General features: G+C 46.6%; 3 protein-coding genes across 3 annotated transcripts; 1 reads left to right on the plus strand and 2 right to left on the minus strand.

The window, feature by feature from the left end:
• Nucleotides 1–532: 532 nt before the first annotated feature.
• Cyp27b1 (cytochrome P450 family 27 subfamily B member 1) lies at nucleotides 533–4,325 on the minus strand. The gene is made up of 9 exons (XM_076853057.1): nucleotides 4,140–4,325; nucleotides 3,335–3,525; nucleotides 2,652–2,854; nucleotides 2,366–2,566; nucleotides 2,108–2,280; nucleotides 1,719–1,891; nucleotides 1,467–1,545; nucleotides 982–1,179; nucleotides 533–646 (listed from the first exon to the last, which is right to left on the minus strand). Exons 1-9 carry the CDS (start codon nucleotides 4,323–4,325, stop codon nucleotides 533–535), a joined length of 1,518 nt encoding a protein of 505 aa, XP_076709172.1.
• A 1,339-nt stretch (nucleotides 4,326–5,664) lies between these two features.
• Mettl1 (methyltransferase 1, tRNA methylguanosine) lies at nucleotides 5,665–8,826 on the minus strand. The gene is made up of 6 exons (XM_076853059.1): nucleotides 8,685–8,826; nucleotides 7,863–8,026; nucleotides 6,793–6,977; nucleotides 6,590–6,703; nucleotides 6,338–6,439; nucleotides 5,665–6,177 (listed from the first exon to the last, which is right to left on the minus strand). The coding sequence occupies exons 1-6, from the start codon at nucleotides 8,795–8,797 to the stop codon at nucleotides 6,058–6,060; spliced, it is 798 nt and encodes a 265-aa protein (XP_076709174.1). The 5' UTR covers nucleotides 8,798–8,826; the 3' UTR covers nucleotides 5,665–6,057.
• Nucleotides 8,827–9,416: 590 nt separating this feature from the next.
• Eef1akmt3 (EEF1A lysine methyltransferase 3) lies at nucleotides 9,417–17,688 on the plus strand. Its single transcript, XM_076853060.1, has 3 exons — nucleotides 9,417–9,593; nucleotides 9,712–9,823; nucleotides 17,297–17,688. Exons 1-3 carry the CDS (start codon nucleotides 9,417–9,419, stop codon nucleotides 17,686–17,688), a joined length of 681 nt encoding a protein of 226 aa, XP_076709175.1.
• The last annotated feature ends 902 nt before the right edge of the window (nucleotides 17,689–18,590 follow it).

The raw sequence follows: 18,590 nt of genomic DNA on the forward strand, positions 1-18,590 counted from the left end.
CTCTACATGGTCCAGTTTCAATATAAGAATGTGTGTTTTGTCACCTAATCAGATAGGTCCTGATATGGAATATGAAGACCAAATAAAGTCTCATCCCTCTTTCTTGAAAAGCTCACATATTTAAAGGGAGACCAACCAGGTACAGAGCAGATGCACAATTTCTTTGCTCATGCTGTGAGAAATGCTTAGCCAGCAGCATCAGTGAGCACTGTGGAAGCACCAAAAGAACAGTAGTTGAATCCTATCTCAGGCCACCCAGATTACCTGTTAAAATCTGAGTTAGCTCTGAAGGATTTGTATATGACCAGGAAAAGAGCCAAGCAAGTGGAGGGACTGTGGTTGTCTCAGGACCTACTGAGATAGGTCAAGTGCATACTTCACACATGGGTCAGGGCTGCCTCCTGCACTTTGTTACGGTCATTATATTCAGCTTAGTTAGGCCTTGTCTGGGAACAGGTGTATCTCTTGATCTTCTGCCCAAAAAATCCCTATGATGAAAGAAATTGTGTTGATGACAGACTCTTTCAAAGGACTATCTGTCCACAAACTGTAAGTTGATGCTTCTTCCGGGCACCAGGACAGTCCGGGTCATGGGTCTGACAGGAGAAGCACCTGGCTCAGGCAGCACCTCAAAATGGGTCAAGATCTGGAAAGGGAAGAAGAAAGCTATCACCATGGGTGAGAGGGAATCTATAATGGGAGAATTAACTGGCAAAGGGCTTTATTAGTGTTAGAATAGTTGGGGTGGCATCTGTGGACAGTAGGGGCCTTCTTGGTCAGTGAGGGTAAGGGATTATAGAAGGCAAAAAGACAATCCAAATATCCTTGCTTATACTTCAGACCTATAATGGCATTGCCATATTTTCAAGGATTAAGTCTGCCAGGTTTTACATGTTTTCCTATGCTCATCATATGACAAGAGCTCACAGTTTAGAAGGGTTGAGTTTCTCAGTCTGGGTACATAAGCTCTCTAACACTTACCTGGGCCAAAGCCATTTGAAGCTCAAGCTCAGCCAAGCGTCTCCCCATGCAGCTGCGCTTGCCAAAGCCAAAGGGAAGAGATGCAAATGGGTGGGGGGCTGGGCCCTCCCCCAGCCATCGAGCTGGGCGAAAACTGTTTGGCTCTGGAAACTGGGCAGGATCCCTTGAAGTGGCATAGTGACACAGAGAGACCAGCGTCTGGTGGGAGTGGAATCAAACTTGTCAGTTTGGACTCAGAAGCAAAGAGTTGGGTAGAGTGGGGATAGTTATGAAAAAGAAAATCTATGGACTGGGATAAAGTCAGGTTCTGGTTGACAGGGAAGTTTTCTGGGGCTACTTTTGGAATTATTTCTCTGCTGCCCCATTGTACTCAAGAGAAAGAAATTCAGATCAAGGGGAAGGTTTGAAGGGTGTCTGAGAACAGGAGTGGGGCCCAAGATAGTAAGGAGTGGCTCAGAAAAAGGGGCTTCATAGGCTATACTCACATTTTTGGGGATAATGTAGTCACCCACATGAATGTCTTTGTCTGGAACACGGGAATTTCCAGGTACTACAGGGTACAGTCTAGGTTGCAGAGCAAAGGATAGGGAAAAGCAAGATGAGGCTAGGGGAGGTAGCCTCTTTCTCATTGCCTCCAACTTCCAAACCCAATTTTGGCCAGCCATAGAATACCATTTTTCTCTTTTCTCCCTGCTTCCCCAGCCTTTCCTCTAGTTCCTCTTCTCCTCCCCCCTCACCTTAGTACTTCCTTGACCACAGCTTTCAGCAGGGGGAGCTGGGACAGAACTGTGGCTTGCGGGTGGGCACAGGAGCCTGGGCCCAGGGTAGCTGTGATCTCAGAATGGAGTGCCCTCTGGACTTCAGGATGCCGGGAGAGCTCATAGAGAGCCCAGGAGAGTGTGTTGGACACCTGGACGGGCAGGAGAGAGCGTCTTAGGTGTTAGGTTTGGGGCCTAGTAGAGGCGGCAGAATATGAAGCAGTCTGGGGCCAAGGATGTGCTAAATCAAGGGATTAGTTGAGCCCCTTCATAACCATAGGGGATTCCCTGAAGCAGAAAAGTGGCACCAGAGACTGGGGAGGATAAACTCCGGAAGTGGGTCTCTCAGGGTAGAGGGTGAACCTCACCGTGTCCACTCCAGCCAGTAGCAGCTCTGTCACATTCCCCAGGATGGACTGGGCAGACACTTTCTCCCGGAAAAGGAAGTAGGTCAGGTGTGCCCCAGATGGCATGTTCTTTTCAGGGTTTCCCTGGTTCATCGTGGCTACCTCGGCCTCTCGCCGCTCCACGAGCTGTTGGGCTACATGGGGAAAAGACACCCTGATGCCTCACTACCTCTGAGAAATTGTACTTTTCCCCATTCCCAACCCTCTTCTGTGTCTTACCAAACGCAAACATCTGGTCCCAGTCTCGGCAGAGGCGGGCCCAAGGTCCCGGCACTAGGCGATGCAGCCAGCTGGGCATTGCCATGGTTAACAGCGTAGACACAAACACCGAGCCTACCGCGCGGATGAAAGTCTCGGTGTCCGGGGGCACTTCAGCCTCCAGGCAGCCCAGGCGAGAACCCAGTAGCACCGCGGCTATGCCTGGCCAGGAGGGGGCGCTGTAAGGGCACTGGGAGATCGCTCGGGTGTCTCCCACACCTACCCCTAATTTTGTTTTGGCATTCACCTTCCAGTCCAAACTTGTAAAACTCTCCCGCCACATCCCGAACCAGGGCGGGCGGCCCGGTGCCACGTCCCCTCTGGCGCCTTAGTCGTCGCACAAGATCACAGACCACTTTGTCCAGGATTTCGGCATAGCCAGCAGCCGCTTGAGGCCGGAGGAGAAGCGGCGCCAAGAGACTACGGAGCTTCTGCCATTCTTCACCTTCCCTGCAGGGGTGCAGAGAGAGGGCGCACTAGGGAGGTGGGGATATCTGAAGATGGCTTGACTGGGGTGGCCAAGTATTGCGTCTCCTCCTTCCAGATAAAAAAAGCTACCCCTGCCTGTGCCCATCTTCCATGTTTCTACCTTCTTTACTCATTTTCTGCCCGCCCCTCCTCCGGGGGCGGGGAGGACTGAGTTCCCGGGTAACCTGAGCAAAATAATCTTACATTCTATCCAGATTCTGTACCCTTGCCTTTTCCGGCTGTTACCTCGGTTCCCAGGATTCTGGTCTCTAAGTATAAGGAAGTGAGTGGAGATCGAGAGCAGGGGTCAACCTGAGTTTGGGTGGAACAGATTGGAGAACCCCGAGATGCTGGAAGGTTGCAAGAAACAGCGAAGCTTTCTCTAAGCCTCTGCATATATTGAGTTGCAACTCACTAGGACTCCTGTCAGGAGTATGAGCTTTGAGGGCAGAGAGGACTCACGCAGTAAGTAGTCCGCAAGCCCGCTGGTGGCGGCGGCGGTGCTCCGCCCAGGACGAGAAGCTGCAACGCTCTGGCCGAGGACCCTCTTGTCTCAGGAGCTGTTCCACGAGTGCAGGGGAGGCCAAATACACTGTGCGCAGGGTGCCGAATCTGGCCAGCCACATGGGGCCGAAGCGCGCAGCGCCCTGCACCTGGGAAAACCCATGCAGCAGACACTAGGATACCCTGGATGGGCACTGAGTTTGGCTTGTGCCAATGCCAAGGGCACTTAACTAGGTTTGGGACCCACGAGCTTCTTGAGTGCCCAGCTAAGTATATGGCCCCAATGCTTGAAACTCCTTCTCTACCGTCTTGGAAAGTTTGAATGTGGTGGGCCAAACGGAGGAATTTTGTGTCATGCAGACATTCAGGACCTCTTTTTGGTCATCTGGGCAAAACCAAGGAGGAGAAATCCCTAAAGCTTCCCCCACCTGAGCTGTCTATTTCAGGAAGAGTCCCTAGCGAATGAAAGTGAACTCGTAGATTTACAGTCAAATGTGCACGGAGGATCCCCAGCACTACCTTTCCGGCATTCTTATCTTACAGGGTCAGGAAACGTTTGTACAGAGAAAGCTCTGAGGGCAACCCCTTGATTCTGCACCCGTCGAAATACCTTCCCCGACCCCAGTTCCATCGAGCCTTTTTTTTTTTTTTTTTAAATAATTCATGGACATCCATTCTCACCAACTGTCCTTTGTTCCGTCCTTGCTGGCGTTATCAAAGCCAGTTCCCCCAGCTCCAGGAACAGAGACTTGTCCCTTCCTACCTGTAGTTCGTGTAGTCTCGACAGTCCCCCTTTGCAGAAAAGTTCAGCCAAGAAGGCAGGCATGGAGGGGCCGGGGATGTCCGCCAAGCTCCGGAGCGTTGAGTTGGAGCCTGGGGAGGCGCCCAACTCAGGAGCCCAGCGGATGCGATGGAACACTCTGGAGGAGAACTTGAGGGTTTGGGTCATGGTGCAGTTCAGAGAACCCGAGAAAGAGAGCCCTTCTCTGGCGCATTTGGACTACTTGCCTGAACCCCTATTTAAGCCCTGACAAGGCAGTGACAACACCCCTTCTCAGAGCTTCTTAGCCAATCCCGTTTTCCTGAGTGGTCTATGTTTAAGATCAGCACTCAAGATCAGTAAGCAGGTCTGGGATTAATTTTGTGGCTTTTTTGGATCTCATGCTGCAATGACCCTTGTGGGAGGGGAGGCCTGTCTCAGTTTCTCCTTGGTAGTTAGTCACCTAATCCAACAGCTAAAGGTCTTTTCTGGGGAAAGGTTATTTAGTATTTATTTAGATTACAGGAGACAACCTTGGGGGTAATTCCCACTTCCCCAGGGAACCAAGCCCCTATTGAGCCATCATTAGGAATTCCTCATCCTCCAGCTTCTCCACAAAGGAAAAGAAGGGAAACCTAGTAGAGGCTGTAACTGTCCCCACATTTTTGGCTTGTTGGGGTGCATTTGCGTTCTCTGTGCAGATGAGCAGGATTTTCCTGCACTAGCCAAGTCTACCTTTCCCATTGTATCATACTCATACTAGGCAGGTGGCAGATGGGTTAATGGGTTAAAATGGCTTCAGGCACCTTATCTGTTTCTTCAAGAGGGGTCTCTTAGGTCAGTGAGTGTTCTCTTTCTACCCATGGGAATCTGGAGTTTGAGGAACAGAAATGAAAGAACTTTTTGCAAAGTAGAAAAGTTTGGAAATTCTCTGGACTGTTGGATGAGCAAGGGCTGAGTGCATGCTCTGAATTCCTAGCGGACTCAGTCTCCTTTTGAGTAGCTGTCTGGTCAATCGCTCCTTTCCACTTTTAGCTTTAAAATTCTCCATAGTTTAGGGCTGGAATTGTGGCTCAATGGTAGAGCACTTGCCTAGTATGTGTGAGGCACTGGGTTTGATCCTCAGCACCACTTATAAATAAATGAATAAAATAAAGATCCATCAACATCTAAAAAATATTTTTTTAAAAAGAGAATTCTCCATAGTTTAGATCTCTGCACCTTACATCTCACTCCCCTCACTATCCGTGTCTGGCACTGTGCCAGTCAGCTCTGAAGTTCTGGAATCAAAGGTTTACATGGAAAAAGAGAGGGTCTCCAACCCCCCTTACCACCAGGGATTCTCCAAGACAGCAACAATAAAGGGAGCAGAGATTGCCCCAGTCAAGTCTTAGGCAGCGAGAAGATGAGAGGAGGCTCCTGATACACCCCCCACCAATCTTTCCCGAGAAATAGCAGCACGGGCATGCGTGAGCATGCATACACATTATTCCCCAGGACTGCAAAGAAAACAAAAGTGGACAAATGATTTGAGCTGAGTAGAGAGTTTAGACAGTGGGACATTGCATTCCGCATCCCAGATAAGGAGAGTCCCCACAAGGAGCAGGGAGTACTACAGGAGGACAAGACCCCACACCCTTCCAAAGGTCTCCTCTGGCCAAGGTCCTTTGTCCTTCCCAGTTATCTGCTTGTGCTTTCTGCTGGCATTGGAGGAATGAGAAAGTGAGAAGGGTAGTTGTGAACACTAGCACCTCCCCAGCTTTTGGAGAGAATGCAGTCTCCCAGCCCCACCAGGCTCAGGTGGGAAGGCCCAATCTCTTTGGAAGAGGCCTGATCTTCTTTCCTGTCCCTGGAAGATGGGGTTCAGCTAAGGTAGGGTAGGCAGTCAGTGACCAGGCAGGGTAGAATTGGGGGTCAATGCCTAGAGGGCAGGATCTTGTATTCTTCGGAAGATGGCTGGGAAATTCTTTCCTCCATTACGTAGAACTTTCTTTCCCTCCTCTGTTGAGGTGCCTAGATGTTCTATAATGGGATCTTCACTCTGGAAGAAGGAATGGTCTAATAAGTCCTTGCCCACTTTTCAGACTCCCCAACCCCTAGACTGCCATCCCATCCTCCTGGCCCTGACCTGAGTTCAAAGAGTATAGAAGCACTCTGGAAAGGACCTGCATCCTTACATTTCCCCTAGGCCCTTTACTTACCAGCTCTTCCAGAGGCACACGCTCAAACAAGGGGTGCCCTTCAAAATGGGTGCACATCCAGTGGTGTAGCTCCAGCACATCAGTTATGGTATATACCAGCCCCTGCATAGGCAAAATCAGCCTAGGTAAGGGCTGTATGCAACTGAGCAGCAAAATGATGGGAGTGATGATGGAAGTTCCTAAATACATTTCCAACTAATTCTTAGTGAAGATTCCAAGTAAGCCACTCACCCCTCCTCCTTCCCAACTCACCCCAACTCTTAGTACATAGGCATATTCTGCCAGCAGTGTGGGACTGATGATTCGCCACTTGTGCTTTGTTCGCTTGAAGTGTGGATCAGGAAAGAGGAAGAACATCTTTGTCAACTGTGAGACAGATAGGCACCAACAAGGTTGAGACCTGGCCTCTAGGCCTGGCCTGCTTACCAGCCTAACCCACCAGGTCCCCTCCCCACCTGGCCTTTGCGGAAGAAGTTAGGAAGGTGCTTCATGGCATTACTACGGAGACAGGCAATGTTCTGGAAGCCACCTCCAGGGGCTGTGCGAAGTGCCCGAATCCGGTCTTGTACATAGTCTGAGACCTTCACACGAATCTCCAGACCCAGAATCAGAGTGTCTGGAAACAGTGGTGATAGTTCCACTGGAAACAGAAATAGCAATGAGATCATCAACCTCATACTTGTGGAAATTCAAAGGGGTCAACACAAGAAAGGAGGACTCAATCTGCAACTACCAAAGCCAAGAATGGGTATGATATACCTATATGAATTATTCTCTGCTGGGGATGAGTTGGGGGAGATACAAAAATTGTCACCAGGATTACAATGGGAAGGCTGAGTTACATATACAATTTCCTTTACAGTTTTCACAGTGATTTCATACATGGTCTTATTTAATTTCTATAAGATTCTATGGTAGACTGAGAAGATGAGGACTCTAAGGGCCAGAAATGTTCAAGATCATAGAGCTAAGAAGGGGTAGAGCTGGAACTTAAACCAAGATTTTCTACCTCTAAGTACCATGTTCTTCTCCCTATCAGGCTGTTATCTGTATGGGAAGATCTAAAACTAGGGAAGTGGCTTGACATGCATACCTGAAACAATACAGACAGTATAATAGGAACCCAAAAATGTAAGAGTGGAGAAGAAAAAATGTGACTAGTTGAAGGTGTGGTGGGTGTTAGGGTAAGTGGTGGAATCTCTGAGAAAGACAGTTCAGGATCACTGACCACAGCAGCTAATCTCTGACGCTTGTGCTGACCGGCTCACTGACTCAGCACCTGGCAGGCAAAATGGGGCTCAAGTAGGGACTGAGGCCAGACAGAACAAATGAGGTTCTAAGAGGCATTTGAGGCAACCCCCTCCCTTCTCCAAGGCAAAGGCCACATATCCAGAAGGGAGGTGGGAGGCTTTCCACACTGATGTCACCAATGTCTTAAGGGGAAAGGTCACCTGTAGTCCCCATAAACCTGCTGAGGTAGCAGAACCTAGGCCCCTCCTCACTCCAGAGAAAGAGCCAGTATTACCTAACAGGCCACCATAGCCACAGCCTATGTCTGCAAATTCCACTTGGGCCTGAGCTCGATTTTCTTTCTTATCCTTTGGGTCATCATGGCTCTGATTTTGAGTGAGTGGGGCGAAGAACTCTGGATATAGCTCAGACCAGTCCATCTCCTCTGGCTTCACAGGGCTATTGGAAAGAAGACATAAGACATGTAAGAAGATTGGTTATGCAATTTTTCAGAAGTGGTATTGCATGTGTATGGGTGGGAGGTATACAGAGGAGGATTTCTCAAAAATTCTGTAACACTAGACCCTAGTAGGCACAATGGAAAGCCCCCTCGCTCCCAGTGTGAATCACAGGCCCATTATGAGGCCCACTCCACTTCTGGGGTTGATATGACCCTGACTGGGCAGCTCTCATTTCTGGGACACAAGTTCCCCTTCTCCTAGAGACTGCCTAAGGCACTGAGATCCTCCTATTTTGTGTGCTCTGCGAGGAGAGAGTAAGATAAGGAGTGTAGGATTGTGTATATCTTTGTGGTTTTTTGTTTTGTTTTTGTTAAACCCAGCAAACAAAAGTGAAAGATGGAAACGACAACCTACTTCTTCACTCTAGTTTCAGTAACTCTCTTCCCAGATTTGGCACCGCTACTAGGACGCCACACCCCCTTCCAACTGGCCAGCTCAGCCCTCAGCCAAATCTCTCCTTTCCACCCCCTAACTGACGTCACCCAATCGATTCTCCCGGGTCCATCCCAATCCTCCCTACAGTCCCAGCACAATTGCTCTCCCTGGCTGCTCGCAGGCTCCAGCCCTCTTTCCGCTCCCCCTGCCCGGCTCCTCACTAGCGCAGCGTGTGGTCCGCCATAGGGTTGGAGTGGGCGCGTTGCCGGTAGTAGCGCTTCTGAGGCTGCGGGGCCTCAGCCCCCACTGGGTTTCCAGTCTCGATTCCCGCCATGATGCCCGGTCGCGGGTTTCACAGCATCCACGTGGAGACCGAGGCTGAGGCGCAAGGTAATGACGCCTAAGCATCCTGCAAGCAGGTCCCGCCCCCTTAAAGATCTAAGAGCAAATTCGACTGGGCTGAGGTGGGAGGAGCTCAAGGGTCCGCACCGCTAGTTTCTAAGCCGCTTGGCAAGACCAGTCCCGGCACCAACCTCTTCTCTTAGGTTGTTTCTGCACGGTCTGACTACCATGCCTGGCTGCAGGTACCTGTGCACCCCACAGGTAGGAGGGATCTGGGGGCCTCGCCTCCTACAGTATTATCAAGCACGATTCTCTTTCCTCTCCCCATCCCGAGCCCTCTGGTGAGGACACACACACACACACACATCTGTCTGTTCCTAAGTAGGTCCTGTTGGGTATGTACTAGGGACCAAGGCAGGAGGGGCAGCTCCTCATTCCACCTCCAGGAAGTCCATCTGGAGAAAGGAGTGCTGACTCGGGGAGGCGGGGCTCGATGCCACCGGGAAACCGAGACGGGGGGTGCGGGGGCGGCCCTCAACCTCTACTCCGCCACAGATCCGGGATCCGAGCACCCGCCGTGGCTCCGTGGCTCCGGGGTACTCTCTTGCCGGATGGCGAACTGCCGCCGGGATCCTGAATCAGAGCCGGAGTCAGTGTTCCCTCACGAAGTCAGCCTCTTTACCGACTCTTACTCCGAGAAAAGCCGGTTCAGTTTCTGTGGGCATGTACTGAACATCACGCAGAATTTTGGTTCACGACTCGGGGTGGCTGCAGGCGTGTGGGATTCGGTGAGAAAAGGGCTATGCCAGTTGAGGGTCCCTGGGAGGTACCACCGACCCTCGATTCCTAGTCTTCCCTATGGAGTCATCTCTGCCACTCTCTTTTTTTCTCCCCCACCCCTCATAGGCTCTGAGCTTGTGCAACTATTTCGAGAGTCACAATGTGGATTTTCGAGGCAAGAAGGTGATCGAACTGGGCGCAGGGACCGGCATCGTGGGAATCTTGGCAGCGCTGCAGGGTGTGTGAGCTGGCACTGCGGAGGGAGGGGTTAGGGGAACGGGAATGTGGAGAAATTGTCACTTCGTGGACTCTTGGGAGAGGGCAGTGCTTTGGGTTCAGCCCAGTCCCTCTCTTTAACAACCTCCCACCCGACACCCCCACCCCCATCCCCGCCGCCTTCTTCTGTGACAGAAAGCGCTAATTAGCTGTCAGAGCACCCAGGATGGTTGATTTGGGCAGGTCTTGTAGAAGTAGTTTCTACTTTTGGTGGTGGTGGGGGGAGGCGTGTCAGTGATTGAACCCAGGAGTGCTTAATCACTGAGTCACATCCTCAATCCTTTCTGTTTTTTATCTTGAATTCTGAGACATGGTCTTGCTAAAGTTGCTTAGGGCCTCCTCAATTGTTGAGGCTGACCTTGAATTTGCAGTCCTCCTGACTCAGTCTCCCCAGTCATTGGGGTAACAGATATGTGCCACCAATCCAGATAGTTTCTATCTTTTTGCTCTCTGTGATTTCATGGGGGGAGTTTGTCAATTAAAATCCCCTTTGGGCATGGCATAGTGGCCCATGACTATAATCCCAGTGACTGGGGAGGCTGAGACAGAAGGATTGCGAGTGTAAGGCCAGCCTTAGCAATTTAGCAAAGCCCTAAGCAACTTAGCCAGACCTTATCTCAAAAAATAAAAATAAAAAGGGCTGGGGATGTGGTTTAGTAATAAAGCACCCCTGAGTTAAATCTCCATTACAAAAACAAGACCAAAAAAAAAAAAAAATCCTCTTTGGCTTGGAGGTGGTCTTCTGTCAAAATGCATATGTGGGGGTATCATGTAGAAAAGTGACCTGTGGGTATTAAACCTTGTGACTGCTTCATTATATATTAATATATATATATAATATATATATTAATATATATATTAATTAATATATATAATATATATATTAATATATAATATAATATATATTATATATTAATATATGTTAGATTCCTTGGGTTTTTGGGAAGTGGGGATAGGAATTAAGCATGGCAGACTTGGAAAAGGAAAGGGTAAGGAAAAGTTTGCTTGTATCAAGAACCAAAAACTAAAAAAAAGTCTCTTATAATCTAAGGAACAGACAAACCCTACACTGAAAGCAATTATCTAAAAACTTTTTTTTTTTTTTTTTTTTTTTGGAGTGGTTGAACCCAGGGGCACTTAAACACTGAGCCACATCCCTGGCCCTTTTTTATTTTGAGGCAGAGTCTCACTGAGTTGCTTAGGGCCTTGCTGAGGCCAGCCTTGAATTTGCAGTCCTCCTGCCTCAGCCTCCCAAATGCCAAAGGGAATTTTAATTGACAAATCCCCCATGAAATCACAGAAAGCAAAAAGATAGAAAACTGCAGGGAGCAGTGGTACATGCCTGTAATCCCAGTGACTTCCCAGTGACTGGGAAGCTGAGGCAGGATTGCAAGTTCAAGATCAGCTTGAGCAATTTAGTGAGGCCCTAAGCAACTCCTGTCTCTAAGTAAAATACAAAAAAGGACTGAGGATGTGGCTCAGTGATTAAGTGCAACTGGGTTCATTCCCTGGTACCCCCCCAAAAAAAAAACCACCCAAAAAAACAAACACTTATGAATGAAGTCAAGCAAATTAGCATGCCCTTGTTCATAAAGACAAAACTAGGTTTTGGGAACCTAGTTAAGGTTCCTATATTAAATGAAATACTTTTTTAAAATATTTATTTTTTAGTTGTAGTTGGACACAACACCTTTGTTTTATTTATTTATTTTATGTGGTGCTGAGGATCGAACCCAGGACCTTGCACATTCGAGGCAAATGCTCTACCTCTGAGCCACAACTCCAGCCCCGCCCTTTTTTTAATTTAAAAAAATTTTTTTAGTTGTTGATAGACCTTTATTTTTTATTTATTTATTGCGTTGCTGAGAATCGAAGCCAGTTCCTCATACATTCCAGGCAAGTGCGCTACCTCTGAGCCACAGTTCCAGCCGCTAAAGGAAATCTTCCCAGAGATAAGCATTCCTTCAACCAATAGTATTCCAAGTTCCCTAAGTGCCAGAAGTCATGCTAGATATTGGGAATTCAACAGTGATTTTCCAGGACTCCATAAGGAGCTTGTGGTTTAGTGGAGAAAATGGGGGGAAGATGCTGCTGTTCAAGAGCTTTGGTGATGTATGTACAGAGCCAGTAGACTTGCTCTGGCCCTGTCTACCTTAACTCCCTGGGAATCCATCAGGGGGGAGCTCTGTTAGGTGAGGAGGAGATGAACATTGTGAAAACAGGGAATGTCAACAGCAACTTTTCCATAAGGGATGAATGGAAAAGTGTCAGGTAGTTATATTAACAGGAGAAAAAGCAGGCATATATATATTTTTAAGATGTGAATTGTTTTTACCAATTTTTAATATATATTAATATATATATTTATATTTATTTATACTTTTATTTATTAATTATTATGTGGTGCTGAGGATCGAACCTGGGGCCTCGCACGTGCTATGCTGAGCCACAATCCCAGCCCAAAAAGCGTCCATATAATGGGAACACTTGCCTTCACTTGCTACCAGACTAGCTTCTTTTCCTTTGCTCCCTGTTAAGTTGCCAAGTTAGAAATCTGAGTGTTATCTATCTATCTTTCCATCTATTTATCTATCTATCTTCTATCTATCTCTCTTTTCTTGGTACCGGAGATTGTACCCAGCGGCACTTAACCACTGAGCCACATCCCCATCCCTTTTTATTTTTTGAGAGCAGGTCTTACTAAATTGCTAGGGCCTCTCTAAATTGATGAGTCTGGCCTTAAATTTACAATCCTCCTGCCTCAGTCTTCCTTGCCACTGGGATTACAAGTGTATGCCACCACACCCAGCTATGAGTGTCATTTTGTCTCTTTCCCTTTCCCTCGAATTCCTGGTAATCAGCCAGTCCTTGCATTATATGTCCTTAACTCTTCCACAGTTATCTGCTCTTCTTCCCACCACATTGAGTTCAGGCCATTACCATTTCTTGCCTGGTTTTTCATAAGAGCCTTCATCCTTCCCTATTTGAAAGTTTGGCATACCCAACCTAGATTCTGTGATCCTCCCTCAGGCTTCCTCATTTTGGTGAATCAAACCACCATCCACCCAATGTACCTAGACATCACCTTTCACATGTTATTGTTTATCACCCCTATATCATTATTCAAGTCCTATTGATTTTATCTCCTGAAAAATCTCCTGGATTTTTTCATGTATTGTCATATCTACTGATAGCTTCCCAGTCCAAGCCACCATCACCACTTGCTTGGACTGCAACATAGTCATACTAGTCTTCCTACCTTGACTTTTTGCCCCTACTTAGACTTCTGCCCACTCCACTCAGCAATCAGAATGACTTTCAAAATGCAAATGTGGAACTGGGCACCGTGGTGCATGCCTGTAATCCCAGCAGTCTGGGAGGCTGAGGCAGGAGTATCATGAGTTCAAAGCCAGCCTCAGCAAAAGGAAGGCACTAAGCAACTCAGTGAGATCCTGTCTCTAAATAAAATACAAAATAGGGCTGGGGAGGTGGCTCAGTGGTCAAGTGTCCCTGAGTTCAGTCCCCAATACCAAAAAAATGCAGATGTAATCACACCCCACCCCATGCCCAAACTTTTAGTGGGTTCTTTTTGTTTTCAGGATAGAACAAATACCTTTAGTATGGCCTCTGATGCCTTACCTCTCTCTCTAGGCTTTTCCTTTCTTTCTCTTTTTTCTTTATATATTTTTTCTTTTTTCAGCAGGGAGGTACTAGTGATTGAATCCAGGGCTTTGCATGTACTGAACAAGAGTTCTACCACTGAGCTAAATCTCCAACTCTTACTTTATTTTGACAAGGCCTTGAACTTGTGATCCTTCTGCCTTAGCCTCTTGAGAGCTGGGATTACAGATGTGCACCTAGCTCTCCAGCTTCTTTTTGTTCCTCTCTTTCCCTCCTGTCCTCTTTATGCTATTGTCCTTTTGTTGGTTCCACAAACCTACTTTGATGTTCCCTTCCTTGGGGACTTTACACAGGCTGCACTTTCTGTCTGAAACCCTTTTGCTACCTGGTTAATGCATATGCATTCCTCATTGCTCAGCTCAACTATCACTTCCAAGGAAAAGATTCTTTGATAATTCCACCCCAGGCCAGTTTAGGCCTTTCTAGTACATATCCATCTTACTCATTGGTCTCATTTTAAATTTGCTATCACTGACAGGTGGGTCTTAAATGCTAGTCTGTTACACTTCCCCTTTTCTGCTTATTCTTCCACTCCCCTAAACATCTGTTTCTTCCCTTCTTGTTCTTCAAAACTGTGAGTGCCTCTTCCACTATCATCACCCTCAGCTGATGACTTTGTTTCCCATCTCCTGATTGCTTGTATTTTCTCAAAAAATGTCCACATGTTCCTGTTGCAACATCTATTCTCCTGTGTCTGAGTCTGATACATTGCCTTCTGCTTTGTTGTTGTTGGTGGTGGTATTAGGGCTAGAACTCAGGGACCCTCTACCAATGAACTATACCCTCAGCCCTTTTTATTGTATTTTGAGACAGGGTCTCACTGAGTTGCTGAGGCTGGCCTTAAACTTGTGATCCTTCTGCATCAGGCTCCCAAGTGGCTGAAATTACAGGTGTCCACCACCACAACTGGCTGCCTTTTGCCTTGTTATCATGGATCAACACACTGTGCTAGCTATAGTCAAACCCTCCATTTGTCTAAAGATTCTAAATTTTCCCACCAGCTCAAAGACACCGTTCCAGCAACAGCCCCCAAGCATCTTCTGCATTGTTGATTTTTCCTTCTCTTTGGGTTTTATTCTCCTCCCCTCTCTCTATATGTGATTATGTCTATGTATAATTATGTCTACTGTGTACACTTATTTTATGTTATTATATACACATACATACATAAATATACTGTAATTTCTCCTATCTCAGAAAAAAATACTCTGATCCTACATCTCCCTCCAGATACCAAGCCATTTTTTCTGCTCTGCTTTAAAAAAAAAAAAATTCCTCAAAAGAGTTATTGTCCACTGTCTCTGCTTCTTCTCCTTCTATGTTTTTTCTCCATCCATTCCAATCCAGACTGCACATGCCTTTCACTCCAATGGCTCTAGTTAAGGTTATGAGCTTCCCTTTCAACTTTGTGTTGTTAAACCAGGAGTCTGTCCTCAGCCCACCTCAATCGACTCTGCAGTTGACATTGCCACTTCCTCCTTGAAACTTTCTTTGTTTTCTGGAGTGCCACACCTGGTTTTGCCTGCCTCACTGGCACACTTTTCCCTTCTCTTTTGTCAGTGCCTATTCATCTTCGCAACTAAAAATTTGAGTGCCCCAGAGCTCAGGTAGTAATCTTTTGACCTTTTCTTTTTTCTGACTACATTCCCTCCTGAGCACTCTCAACACTTTGTGGCTTTGAATGTCCTTTTCATGTTTGTGACTATCTACTCAGTATCTTTATGCAGTGTCCAGAAACGACATTATAATTTCCTATTCAAACCACCTGGTGTAGCACTGTTTGTTCAGATGAATGGCAATTTGGTTTTCTAGTTAGGCCAAATGTCTGAAAACTATCTGAACTTTCCCTCTTTCTCTGTCATATTTCATATTCAATCTGTTGGCAAATCCTGTGGACTCTATCTCCAAAATATATTCAGAAATATATTCTTTTGATACTTGAATATATTAAAAATACATTTGGTGGTACATGACTATAATCCCAGCAACTTGGGAGACCAAAGCAGGAGGATTAAATTTGAGGACTAAGTTTGAGGCCAGGCTGGGCAACCCAGCAAGACTTGTCTCAAAATAAAAAATAAAAAGGGATGGGGATGTAGATCAGTGGTAGAGTACCCCAGGTTCAAATCCCCCAATGCCCTCTAATTGCAGAAACCAAAATACATCCCTTAAAACATTAAATCAGTTTATGCTTTTCTTCCATTTTAAATTCTTCCACATTTTCCCGGAAATTTGAAATCCAGATTTCTCAATCTTATAAGACCCTGACTATGATCCAGTGCCTACTATTGTCCCCTTTACACTCTACTCTAGCTACTGACACGCTGTTCCTCACTCGCATCAGACACCAGAGTCCTACCTCAAAGTCTTTTTGCTTGCTGTTCTGTCACTTGGTAGACTTTAGCCTGAGAGATCCACGTGATTTGCTCTATGCTGTCTTCAGGTCTTTGCCCAAACATAACCTGCTTATGGAGACTTTCCCCAATCATCCAATTTAAAATGACACTCCCTGTCCTGATCCTTAAACATTTCTTATTTCTTTTCTTGCTTGACATTTCACCATAACACTTATTACCATTTGACATATGGTGTATTGTATTTCCTTTCTTTTTTTTAATTGTTGTCATCTGTTTCTTGCTACTAGACTATAAGCTCCATAGGGAGGGGACACTTGTCTGGCTGGTTCACTGCTGTAGTCTCAACACCTGGCATATAAAACACATGATAAAAATGAATGAATGCATCCTTAGTACTTCCTACATCTCTTTCTATAATACTCATCATGATTATAGTTAAATAATGATTTTTAATTTATAGTTAAATAGTTAATTTTGCAGTACATAGTGCATTTCTACCTCTAGAATAAAACTCAAGGAAAGCTGAGGTTTTGTTTTGCTCACCACTGTATCCTTAGCACTTCTGGGTGCTCAATTTATTGCATGAATGCTTTCTGAAATGCTAATCTGGTCTTCACCCTGCTTTTTTTTTTTTTTTTTTTTTTTGGTACTGGGGATTGAACCTAGGGACACTTAACCACTGAGCCACATCACCAGCCCTTTAAAAATATTTTTATTCAGAGACAGGGTCTTGCTAAGTTGCTTAGGCTAGCTTTGAACTTGCGATCCTCCTGCTTCAACCTCCTAAGCCGCTGAGGTTACAGGTGTGCACCCCCATGCCCAGCCCTGCTTCTCATCTTAAATCCTATTGCCCCCTATGAAACCTGAATCTCCTTAGCATGTTATGGTCCTCTTTTCTCATGTCTTGACACTTTTCTGTTCGACAACCTTTAAGTTACAGCCTTCTTTGAACATGTCATACTTTTCTCCTGCCAGGCCTTCATACTCACTATCCTCTGCTTGGAAAGCAACACCTGACTAACTCCTGCTTGCCCTTTAGAGCTCAGCTGAGGTCATGTCTTTTGGGAAGCTTTCCAGATCCCTGAAGGCAGCTTGTGTCAGTGGGGGTGGGTGCATAGCCCATCTCCAGCTCAGTCATGCCCAGGCTTCTGCTGACATCTGACTGTTGTGTTTGGCAGAGAGGTTGAAGATTAGCTCAGAGGGAATGTTGATGTTGTAGAATGTGGAGTAATGAGAATAGCAGTCGGTGAGATGGATGTTAGGGCAACTAAAAGTCAAAGTGTGGACTTTGGGCTGTGAAGACATTGCCCTCTAGGCATTGAGGTCCCTGGACCTTCCAACCAGGAGCTGGTGGTTGGTCCCTCTGACTTGCATTTCTCCTCCTTGCTCTCTCTCAGGGGGGGATGTTACCATCACTGACCTGCCAGTGGCCCTAGAGCAGATCAAGGGCAATGTCCAGGCTAACGTGCCAGCCGGAGGCCGGGTCCAGGTTTGTGCCTTGTCCTGGGGGATTGATCAGCATGTTTTCCCTGGAGACTATGACATAGTGCTGGGGGCTGATATCGTGTACATGGAGCCCACCTTCCCACTGCTACTGGGAACCCTCCAACATCTGTGTGGGCATCATGGCACCATCTACCTGGCCTCCAAGATGAGAGAGGAACATGGGACAGAGAACTTCTTTCAGCACCTTCTTCCCCAGCACTTCCAACTTGAGCTGGCCCAGCGGGATGAGGATAAGAATGTCAACATCTATAGGGCCAGGCACAGGGAACCAAGACCTGCTTAACGTCATTCCATTCCAGTAAAGGAACTGCATTTCTCCAAAGCTGTATCTCCAGAGCCACAAACACAAGGACCAAAAAAAAAAAAAAAAAAAAAAAAAGATTTCCTTGGTGTCTCTCTCCCACTTCCTTCTTTGTTCCCGCAGTTGTGCTTGGACAGATAAAGGGAGGTGTTTGTTTGCTAAGAATTCTGGAGTCCTAGAAGGATTGGCTTTAGAGCATAAAGGGGTTTTGCACAAAGGAGGTTGGAAGGGTCCCTGGGATATTTAAAAGTAAAGAAGGTAAAAAAGATATGAGAACAGTGACTGCAGTGAGACTGTCACTGATGACTTCTAGTCCTGTTTATACAGAATGGATTTTTTAAAAAACCAAGATCTAGTCAGGCATGGTGGTGCAAGCCTGTAATCCCAGCAACTGGTGAGGCTGAGGCAGGAGTATCGCAGGTTCAAAGCCAACCTCAGCAAAATCGAGAAACAAAGCAACTCAGTGAGACCCTATCTCTAAATAAAATACAAACTAGGCCTGGGGATGTGGCTCAGAGCCTCTGAGTTCAATCCCTGGCACACCCAAAAAAGAATAATAATTTTAAAAAATAATAAAAAATAGAAAGGGCTGGGGATGTAACTCAGTGGTAAAGTGCCCCAGTACCAAAAACAAAACCCTAAATCTTTGGGACTGGGTTTATAGCTCAGTGGTAGATCACTTGCCTTGCATGCATGAGGCACTGGGTTCAAAACTCAGTACCACATAAATATAAATAAGAAAGATATTATGTCCACCTGCAATTAAAAAAAAAAAAAACAACCCAAACCCCCAAATCTAAAATCTATGGAGTACTCCCTCACACCCCAACAATAATCTGGTAGGGTCATGGCTCTAACTGGGGCAGGTCCTCCCAATCCTGAAG

This window comes from Callospermophilus lateralis, chromosome 4 (assembly GCF_048772815.1).
Source record: "Callospermophilus lateralis isolate mCalLat2 chromosome 4, mCalLat2.hap1, whole genome shotgun sequence".
Lineage (NCBI taxonomy): Eukaryota > Metazoa > Chordata > Mammalia > Rodentia > Sciuridae > Callospermophilus > Callospermophilus lateralis.

Bases quoted from the DNA above. Each gene is read 5' to 3' on its own strand.
- Cyp27b1 (XM_076853057.1), bottom strand. From the start codon at position 4,325: ATGACCCAAACCCTCAAGTTCTCCTCCAGAGTGTTCCATCGCATCCGC. The intron at 3,526-4,139 runs GTAGGAAGGGAC...GGGTTTTCCCAG, and splicing joins CGAGACTACACGAACTACAG to GTGCAGGGCGCTGCGCGCTT. The intron at 2,855-3,334 runs GTGAGTCCTCTC...GCACCCCTGCAG, and splicing joins GCTTGCGGACTACTTACTGC to GGAAGGTGAAGAATGGCAGA.
- Mettl1 (XM_076853059.1), bottom strand. From the start codon at position 8,797: ATGGCGGGAATCGAGACTGGAAACCCAGTGGGGGCTGAGGCCCCGCAG. The intron at 8,027-8,684 runs GTGAGGAGCCGG...TCTTTCCAATAG, and splicing joins GCGGACCACACGCTGCGCTA to CCCTGTGAAGCCAGAGGAGA. The intron at 6,178-6,337 runs GTAAGTAAAGGG...TCCTTCTTCCAG, and splicing joins GTGTGCCTCTGGAAGAGCTG to AGTGAAGATCCCATTATAGA.
- Eef1akmt3 (XM_076853060.1), top strand. From the start codon at position 9,417: ATGGCGAACTGCCGCCGGGATCCTGAATCAGAGCCGGAGTCAGTGTTC. The intron at 9,594-9,711 runs GTGAGAAAAGGG...CACCCCTCATAG, and splicing joins CTGCAGGCGTGTGGGATTCG to GCTCTGAGCTTGTGCAACTA. The intron at 9,824-17,296 runs GTGTGTGAGCTG...GCTCTCTCTCAG, and splicing joins AATCTTGGCAGCGCTGCAGG to GGGGGGATGTTACCATCACT.